General features: G+C 38.5%; 1 protein-coding gene across 2 annotated transcripts in view; it reads left to right on the top strand.

The window, feature by feature from the left end:
* LOC106882427 (cytochrome P450 26A1) overlaps positions 1–7,832 on the top strand; it is a 34,736-nt gene extending 26,904 nt beyond the window's left edge. For both annotated transcript variants that reach the window (XM_014933102.2, XM_014933101.2), the window contains exon 6: positions 5,690–7,832. In XM_014933102.2, coding sequence (XP_014788588.1) covers positions 5,690–6,025 — 336 coding nt within the window. In that variant the 3' untranslated portion in view covers positions 6,026–7,832. The remainder of the gene's footprint in view (positions 1–5,689) is intronic.
* The last annotated feature ends 2,832 nt before the right edge of the window (positions 7,833–10,664 follow it).

The raw sequence follows: 10,664 nt of genomic DNA, 5'->3' as shown, positions 1-10,664 counted from the left end.
CCCAGTATTTGCCATGAAGGGGCTTTTCTTGCCATCGTTTTATCATGGTCCGTTGCTGTTCTAGTTTTAGTTTGGATTTCATTTGTTTTATAGCTTTTGTTGTTTCTTCTTCTTCTTCTTCTTCTTCTTCGTATTTGTTAGGTAGATTGATTTCTTGTTTGTATTTGTCAGCTTCCTTAAATACTGAAAACAGTTTTTTTATTATTATTATCAACAACAACAACAACAACAACAACAACAACAACAATAACAATAACAATAATAATAATAATAATAATAATAATAATAATAATAATAATGTGGCAAGCTGGTAGAATCGTTAGCATGCCGAATAAAATGTTTTGCAGTATTTCATCTGTCTTTACATTCTGAGTTCCAATTCCACCAAGGTTGACTTTGCTGTTCATCTTTTCAGAGTTGATAAAATAAGTACCAGTTGAGCACTGGCATTGATGTAACTGAAGTAATTTCTGGTCTTGTGTCAAAATTTGAAACCATGATTATTATTGAGTGAGAGAGTAGTGCATGCCATCAAAGTGACACTGAAGTACAATTATATGAAGCCCAATATACCCATCATGGCTACCCATCTGATAAGGGTACACCAGCCACATGCATCACAACCATATGTGCACAACATGGTGATCTCATATCAAGATAAACAGTGCATGATCTTACAGGTGGGGCTCAGGTCGTAGCATATCTATAAAGCACTTTACTCACATGTTTTCTTCCCTGCTTTTCATGCAATTCATTCCATGGATGCCCAGTTATGCATTACTAAGCTGAGATATTCTCTTGATTTTCGATCTTTTCATGCATTCATTTGCCATTTGCTAGTAATACTTTAATATGTATTATTTACTAATACCTAATTTCATAAGCTAATTATTTAAATTGACCCTTCAATATATAACTTCCTAATCTCTCTCTCTCAGCCTTTGTTTCACCTTAATTCTTCATGTGATTTTCTAAATGAAATCTCTCCTCCCCTCCTGTGTTCTCAAGTTGGTTACATATTTTTTTGTACCATTTCTCTAAATTAACCCTTGCTTGTTCGTGGTGCGCCCGCCCATTCCCCCCACCACCACCACCAATACCAGATATCTCTCTCTTCTCCCACCATCAATGCTGGATATCTCTCTTCTCCCACCACCATCACCAGATATCTCTCTTCTCTAACCGGAAACCCCCTAGTGGTATCCTCTATCATACTTGCAATCTTCTCCCTCCCGGGACAAATGCAACTAGTTATAATTGCCCACCTACTTAATCAGCTATCTTTTGTTTTCACTCGAAATTTGTCAACAAATTACTCGGTAATTTCCATGGATGCATCAAAATGGAAAGAGAAAGCTAATGGGCTGTATGTGCATGCTTGTTCCTCTGTGTGTGTGTGTGTGTGTGTGTGTGCTTGTTTCTCTCTTCTCCCACTAGAAACCCTCTCCAACACTGGTGGTATCCTCTATCATACCTGCAATTTCCTCTCCCCACTCTCTCCACCAGGACAAATGCAACTAGATTAGCTGCCCACCTTCTTAATCTAACATTGGCATATTGATATTCATATTCTCTTTTATTTATCTTTATTGATTTACTTATATCTGCAACACAAGTAATGCTTAGATTTACATTTTCTATGATGTCCATAATGCTTATACTCACAACACTGCTAACACCGACTCCTACCCCCAGTAGGGGTAACAATCTTAACACGCTTGAATGTTTGAATGATGACAAGTCAAAAGTGAGAACAGGTGTAGCATGTCTATCAAATGAACACAAAAACTTTCTTCTTTTCAAGCACTGAACAACATCTCCCCTCCTCATGCCTCCTCACACATTCTGTTTCCAGTTTTTAGAGTTGGCACTGTCAATGTAGGCATACTGAAAGGTAGATCTAGTGAGATTGTAGAAATGCTTGAACGGAGACGTGTTGATATATGCTGCATACAAGAGGTAAGGTGGAGAGGAGCTTCAGCCATGGTCTTCACTGGCAAGGCACATAGGTATAAAATCTTCTGGGAAAGCAACAGTGATGGAGTAGGGGGTGTAGGCATACTCCTTGCGGAGAAATGAGGGGGATAAGGTCATAGAGGTAGTCAGGGTATGCGATAGTGCTTAAGTTCAGGCTAGTCCTGCAGAATAGTATAACTACAATTATCTTTGCCTACGCCCCACAAGTGGGCCTACTGAGTGATCAGAAGGAGCACTTTTATGATACCCTTCTAAAGGCTACCTCAAAGACGAGTGGAGATTTTAATGGGCATGTCAGACAGCAATCCAGTATCTTCCATAGTGTTCACAGGGGCCATGGAATTGGTTCCTGAAATATAAAGGGAACTAGGCTACTAGAGTTCTGTGATGCATACATCCTATTAATCTGCAACACTAACTTTAGGAAGATAGACAGCCATCCGGAAACCTATCAATCAGGTGACTCTGCTAGCCAGATTGATTTCATCCTCACTCAACAGAGGGATTTCATCCTCACCAGACAGTGGGAATGTACCCCCCAGCATAGACTAGTTATTAATGACTTTAGATTCGAGGCCAGAAGGATGCCAAGAAGCAGACCAATCCAGAAAAGAAGGATTTGGAAGCTAAAGAACCCTTCACATGGTCAGAGATTTAGGGACGTCCTCAATGAGAAATTTAATGAGAGGGAAGAGGAGCTACAGACTTCGGACATAGAGGGTGACTGGAAATTCCTATGGGACAGCTTACTGAGCACCACAGACCAAATCTGCGGCTGGTGCAATGTCCCTTCCAGACCTAGAGTAATGTGGTGGTGAAATAATATGGTAGACAAGGCCATTAGAGCAATGAAACAGGCCTCAAAAGCCTGGAAATCCTGGAAAAGTAGGGGTAGCAGGGAACTATACTAGATAGCCAGAAGGGAGGCTGGGTGACAGGTATACATAGCCAAGGGAGAAGCAGAAAAGAAGTTTGCCAATGTTCAGTGATATGAAGACCAAAGAACTGAAGTATTTCAGATTGCAAGATAGTGTGTGAGAGAAAATTGTGATGTTACAGGAGAGAAAGCACCATTCGAGCGTGGTTGATGCTAGTGCCAGCTAATTGGTCCCATGCCAGTGGCACGTAAAAAGCACCGTTCGAGCGTGGTCATTGCCAGCACCACCTGACTGGCTCCCATGCCAGTGCACATACAAAGCTCCAGTCAAGCATAGTCGATGCTAGTACTGCCTGACTGGCCCTCATGCCGGTGGCATGTAAAAAGCACCCATTACACTCTCAGAGTGGTTGGCATTAGGAAGGGCATCCAGCTGTAGAAACTTTGCCAGATCGGATAGGAGCTTGGTGTAGCCTTCTGGTTCGCCAGCTCTCAGTCAAACCATCCAACCTATGCCAGCATGGAAAGTGGACATTAAACGATGACATCAACGATGATGATGATGATGATATATATATATATATATATATATATATATATATAAGGCATGTGCCATCAGTAATTACTCAGGGTAGGCAGTTGGTGACGTTTATATAATAAAACACACAAAAAATAAGTGAAACACAGACATGCAACTGAGTTGAATGTAGATATACTTCTGCCTTTATAGCACATAAAGAAAATGGTGTTGTAGGAGTGTATGCAGCACATGTACTACAGCAGTTCTATGCATAGCTTAAATACTGAGATTGAAAGGCAGGGGCGAATTATGCCTACCTAATCTACGAAAAAAATAAAATATTTTGTATTTTATGCATAGTAATTAGAATCATCATCATCATCATCATCGTTTAACATCCGCTTTCCATGCTAGCATGGGTTGGACAATTTGACTGAGGACTGGTGAAACCGGATGGCAACACCAGGCTCCAATCTCATTTGGCAGAGTTTCTACAGCTGGATGCCCTTCCTAACGCCAACCACTCAGAGATTGTAGTGGGTGCTTTTACGTGTCACCCGCACGAAGGCCAGTCAGGCAGTACTGGCAACGGCCACACTCAAAATGGTGTATTTTATGTGCCACCAGCACAAGAGCCAGTCCAGGGGCACTGGCAGCCATCTCGCCCGAAAATCCTTACACATGTCACGGGCACAAGTGCCAGAAAGGCGACGCTGGGCACAGGTGCTATCCCGATTTCACTTTCGCTTGCCCCAATAAGTCTTCGCAAGCTGAGTTCCGTGTCCAATGAAGGAGATGACATTGGCACGAGTGCCAGTCATCGAATTTAGTTCGATTTCACTTGCCTGAACAAGTCTTCGCAAGCGGAGTTTAGTGTCCGATGTAGAAAAGGTCATAATTTTATTGAATTAGGTGCATATATTTTCATAAAAAAGGAAAATGTTGCTATCTATCTATTTTATTCAAGGTCGGTACTGCCTACCTTGCCTACCTAGGCAGCATGTCCCTGATATATATATATTTATGTGTGAATGCATAAGTGTTAGTATGTATATACATTGGAACAGGTGATTGGCAGAGATGTTAGTTCCAGAATCATTAGTTAAATGCCTAGTAGTATTTGTTTCTGGTTTTGCTTTCTGATTTCAAGTTCAAATGAAATCAACTTTGCCTTCATCCTTCTGGGTTTGATAAAAAAAAAAAAAAAATGGTTCCAGTCAAAATGGTGTTGAATCATTGCTTTCTCTTAACTGATTGCACCTCATTGTGAAAAGGATGTGTGGAACCATTCATGGCACATTTCTTCCATGACAACTTCTACTATTCTATTGTAGTGGAAAATGGAACAAAGTGTTTGCTGACACTCTAGTAAGACTTATAATACATGATGATGATGATGTAGACAGTTATGAATTTGTGTAGGTATTAGACTTAGTATATATGCATAGGTGCAGGAGTGGCTGTGTGGTAAGTAACTTGCTTACCAACCACATGGTTCCAGGTTCAGTCCCACTGCGTGGCACCTTGGGCAAGTGTCTTCTACTATAGCCTCGGGCCGACCAAAGCCTTGTGAGTGGATTTGGTAGACGGAAACTGAAAGAAGCCCGTCGTATATGTGTATATGTGTATGTATATATGTGTGTGTGTTTGTGTGTCTGTGTTTATCCCCCCAACATCGCTTGACAACCGATGCTGGTGTGTTGAGAGACAGATAGAATAAGTACTAGGCTTCCAAAGAATAAGTCCTGGGGTCGATTTGCTCGACTAAAGGCGGTGCTCCAGCATGGCCACAGTCAAATGACTGAAACAAATAAATGAGTAAAGTATGTGTGTGTGTGTGTGTGCGTGTGTAGTATTTTTAATCAGTTTACATACATACAAATATATGTATTGATTACATCATAAGAATTTAGAAATTTCAAGATGAGAAATAATTTGTTTTTAAGGGTGGAACTCAGAGTATATAAAGTTATAAATAACAGTGTGCAAATATTGGATTTAGAAAACCTTTTTTTGAAAACCAAAGACTATCATCTTTACAGAAGATGTAAATTTCACAAACAACCTTTGACTTTTTCTATCCAGAGAGTTTTTTGAAGCCAATATTTACATCCTGTCATTCATAACTTTACCTTTGAGTTCCATCATTAAAAATGGTGTGCTTGTGTGTGTATTTGTGTGTGTGTGTGAGAGAGAGAGAGAGAGAGAGAGAGAGAGAGAGAGTCTGCGTATGTTTACATGTTAGACATCTACCTATATGTCAGTATGTTAGAATGGTTAACACAGTCTTATTCAATGAATTCTGTATTTAACAGGGCTACACCATCCCAGCCAACTGGAGAGTTGTCTGTTCCATACGAGATCAACACATTGGTGATTCCACTTTCGACAATCCAATGACCTTTAATCCTGATCGATGGTTAGAGACAGCAGATGATCACTCAGCGTTTGATTTCATACCTTTTGGGGCTGCTTCTCGTCGTTGTGTAGGGAAAGACTTTGCCAGATTGTCCATCCTTTATACAATATTAGAATTAGCTAGAAGGGCCCAGTGGAAGATGCAGCCAAGTACTGTAAAGATAGATTTCATTCCTGCTCCTAAACCCATGGAAGAAATGACTGCCATCTTTGAACGATATAAACATGAGTGAGAGACGGCTGTGGAAGTTTGGCTCATTGCTGGCTGGTTATTGGTAAAGAATCATAACAATGACATCTTTGTAATCATTATGATGATGATAATGATCATCATAAATGTCATTATGATGATTACCATTATCAAAAATAATAACCACAATAGCAGTATTATAAAAATCAATTGTATATAGAAAAGTTTCAAGACCAGTAAGAGACAACAACAATGCCTACAACATCTGCAACAGTAAGATGAACAGCAGTGTCAACAATATAGACAACAGCTACTCATCAGCAATAATAATTAACATCAATAATAAAATCCAGTTTTGTCCTTGTTCATCCTTCTAAAGAAATCTCAAAATCAGAAGGGTGAGTAAATGCTCACAAAGAACACAATCTTCAACAAAGTCAGAACTGGGAAATTCAAATCATTTACTTTCTATAAGTTAATATAGACTAGAACATAACGATTGATTATTTTCCTATCATCAAATCTGTCATATAAGTGTTGACATCATTCTATATAACTTAATATCCTGCATCAATCTGTAGACCTAAGCTAATAGATAAGCCAGTAAGCTCAGTAGTGAGATGAAAGAAGAATTAAAACAATGACAATCTCAGAAATTTAATTTGTTAAAATTACTTCAAAATAGCATGTTGGTAACTGACAAAAGATGACTTGAGAGTGGAATGAAAATGTTCTTGATGTTTAGCTTGCTTTTCTGATAAATGAGCCAGCAGGTGAGCCAATGTGATTGCTTGACATACTAGAAATAGCACTCAAGATCAATCTTTGTCAAACCAGATACTCTCATCTTCAAAATAGTAAGTCACATTTGATAATACAGTCCTAGATATAAAGGTGATGAACTGGAAGAATCATTAGCATGCCAGGCAAAATACTTAGCAGCATTTCTTTCATCTTTATATTCTGACTTCAAATTCCATCAAGGTTGACTTTACCTTTTATCTTTTCAGGGTCAATAAAATAAGTACCGATTGATCACTGGAGTTGATGTAATTGACTTACCCACTCCCACAAACTTGCTGGCCTTATGCAAAAATTTGAAACCAATATAGTCATAGATATACAAAATGGTAGAATGGTTACAGCTGGAATGTCATTGACCATGCATCTACTTGATTAAAGTTAACCTGGGGTTAAACAATGACAAAAACAACAATAGCTTGCCAACCTATACTCAATAACTATCCAGCTATGACCATCCTACCTTTTTAACACTACATTATCCAATCTGTCCTTTTTATATTCAAGACAGTATGATGTGATATGAGGGAAAGTTAACAGCTATTTCTTGCTAGCCATGTAAAAGTTCCCAGGTTGGTTCATGTAGAACATCTTTTGTTTGGTGTGGTGAGAGAAACTGAATTGTCTTCTACTAGTATTTCATGGCAAAGAAGATGAAGACGGAGAAATACATCCTCATCTCGAGTAAATTTCATGAAAGCTGGATAACAGTAGCAGGTCCTGAATAGCTTTATCTCACAGATTAAGTTGTTTATTAACTGATTTCAGTGCCATGATCTACCTTAAGTGGCTTTCCTATTTTAGGAGTTAACTTGTGGTTTATTTTACTACTTACTTAGTATTTTACTACTTACTTAATTTATTTTAACGCTTACAGTATTACTCACACTATTTTTTTCCATACAATTTGTGTTAACTGCACATCTTAATCCTTCTGTTTTTTTAACAGCATGTAACATGTCACTGCATTTGATTTTTTTTTTCTAATTTTTGGAATATCTCTCTTTTTTTCACTGCTTATATCTAATAAAGTAATCATCATCACCTGATTATTGTTGCTGTTATTATTATTATTTTTCTTCTTTCAATTTTGTTTCCGTTTCTTGCCAAGTGTCTTTCCCACCCCTAGGCCAAAGGAACTCACTATATACATTGGTAGGCCATTAAAATAAACACACTAGATTGTTCATTTACAAATAATCTACAGTTCCTTTTTGATCACTCCAAGTGCTCCCACAATCACTGGTATTGTAATTGCCTTCGGATGTCACATTTTTTCAACTTCAATGAGCAAATCTTTATATTTTCTGAGCTTATCAAATTCTTTTGCCAAGATATTATGATGTTAATCATGTCAATCAATAAACAGACTTTATTGTTTTGGTCTTTCACAACAATGTCCAGTTTATTAGCTTTGATGGTTCTGTCTGCATGTACTGGAGAATCCCAAAGAATCATTACAATTTCTCTCTGTTACTGCCTCAGGGCAGTGCTTTTCTCTCTCAGTTACTGCCTCAGGGTGGTGCTTTTCTCTCTCAGTTACAGCCTCAGAGTGGCAGTATTGTTAGAGCATCCAAAAAGATGTTTTGTGGTATTTCATCTTGATTCATTACATCCTGAATTCAAATTTGTTCACTTTGAAAGCTCTGTAACCCAGTAAGTATGGGATTATGCTTATCAAACAATTAACAGAATATCCGCTGGTGTAAAAATTGCTTGGTCCCAATGGAATGAGATAATTAATGTTGCATGAAGCAGCTGACAAGGCAGATATACAGAAACACATGCGTCCTACGATTTAAAGACATTATTCACAATTCAAAAGAAAACCTGTTTTTACACAATTCTAGGTGGTGGATTTTCTCCTGGGACTATTCTTGCAGCTATAGGTCATATCATGTTTGATTACAATCGAACGTTGTTACACATGACTCTATACGAACATAATTTATTCAAAGCTGTTTCATGCAAAACTAATTATCTAATTTCTTCTTGATCAAGCGATTTGCACACCAGTGAACATTCTAACTGCTGTTTTCATAAGCACAGACCCATACTTATTGGGTTATGAGTAACCAAGTTAGTTTTTCGTAGCTGATGAAGTGCCACGATGCAAAAACATGCATCCTACAATCTAATGACGTGACCTACAGTTCAAAACGAAACATGTATTTACTTGCAACTGTAAGTCTTATCACGTCCGATTACAATCGAATGTGTTAAACATAATTTTATATGAACACACGCACATATATACATGTACGTGTGTATGCAAGCGTTTGTGTATACGTAACTATGAACTCATAGGGAGTGTGAGATAGAAGTTTCACTGTAAGTATTTGTGTGTGTTTGTTTATGTTTTTCTGGTGGGGTTTCAGTGGGTATTTATATATTTCTGTCTAACACTTGAAACAGAGGGAGGATGCTCATGTAACGGTAACACAACACGGCCACTGTAACACAGAGAGACCGTTGTGCAAAGGTAACAGCAATAGGACCAAATGGACAACCAAACGTACGAAAATACGTGGTAGCAACTGAAGGGCCCTTCAGAACCCGTTATAACAACCACAAGTCTTCCTTCAACATCCTGGAGATACGTAATGCCACGACCCTGACCAAGCACGTATGGTCATTTAAAGAAAGCGCCACCAAGTACAGCATGAAGTAGAAGATTCTAGAGAAATATCAAACGTACTTCAATAGCAGAATATGCTCGGCTGAAAAAAGAAAGATTTTAAAAAGTACCCAGCACCCAAGTATTTACTTGAACAGCAGAAGTGGAATTTTTAATCTTTACCCACATGAAGGAGATACACCCTATCATAACTGCGTGCCCCATCATGACTATAATCACCAGTCCCCCAACTTCGGCCCTCCATCAATCCCTGGGAGTCCGGCAAAGAGTTTGACCAGAACATACACTAATACACCTACAAACAAACACACGCCTCAGTCTCCACATATATTGTACTCTTACATACACTGCATGTACATATAAATGCCCCACGAATTTAACCAATACATAAAAAAAGGAAACACACTAACGATCATAAATGTGTATCCACCCCTACCGTAAAGGCTTTACATTTAGTACCCCAACACACATTCCATTTCCACAAGAACACAAGCTTGAAAGACACATTTCCCACAAACCTTTTTCCAGAAAATTCTTGCCAGCTTACAACAAAACCACCCTCAGAGACGAGGTTTTGTTACCAAGGGACATAACTCTTAACTCACTCCCCTGCTCGATTCGTTTCATCTTTTTCACAGTAACCACAAACCGGATGTGTATATTCACCTCCAGCAATAGGGAGAAGTGGCCATATTTTTTACCATATCGCCTACCTCTGATGAGCGCAGGGTTACATAATCAAGCTGTTACCTAACACTCCCTAGTGTAAAACCAATTGGTAAGATCGGCTGTAATGGATATATAATACTCTACATTTCGATTAATATATATACATGCACGCACACAGAAGATGTCCTAGTGTATTTTAAAACGTTGAAGGAAATGTTTTTGGTCTTATGTCAAAGCAGTTTGACTAAACAACATGCATGCGTGTATGTATGTATGTTTGTGTGTATGAATATATGGATGGGTGGTTGGAAGTATACGACTTAGTGTATATGTGTGTAATACATACACACATAGAAAGAGTTATAAGGTATACACACACAACACTCACACATGTACATGCACACACGTGTGTGCCATTTCCATTTCTTAACGAGACGATGTATTTAATGGATGAACCTATTAAGATAGATATCTTAGTAGTGTAATAAAACTCAATGGTCTACACATCATAGCTATAGAAACACAGCAGCAACAACAACAACCATAGCATGGACAACAGTAACTATGAAAGCAT

Source organism: Octopus bimaculoides, chromosome 2 (assembly GCF_001194135.2).
Source record: "Octopus bimaculoides isolate UCB-OBI-ISO-001 chromosome 2, ASM119413v2, whole genome shotgun sequence".
NCBI lineage: Eukaryota > Metazoa > Mollusca > Cephalopoda > Octopoda > Octopodidae > Octopus > Octopus bimaculoides.
This window is presented reverse-complemented; position numbering and strand designations above follow the sequence as displayed.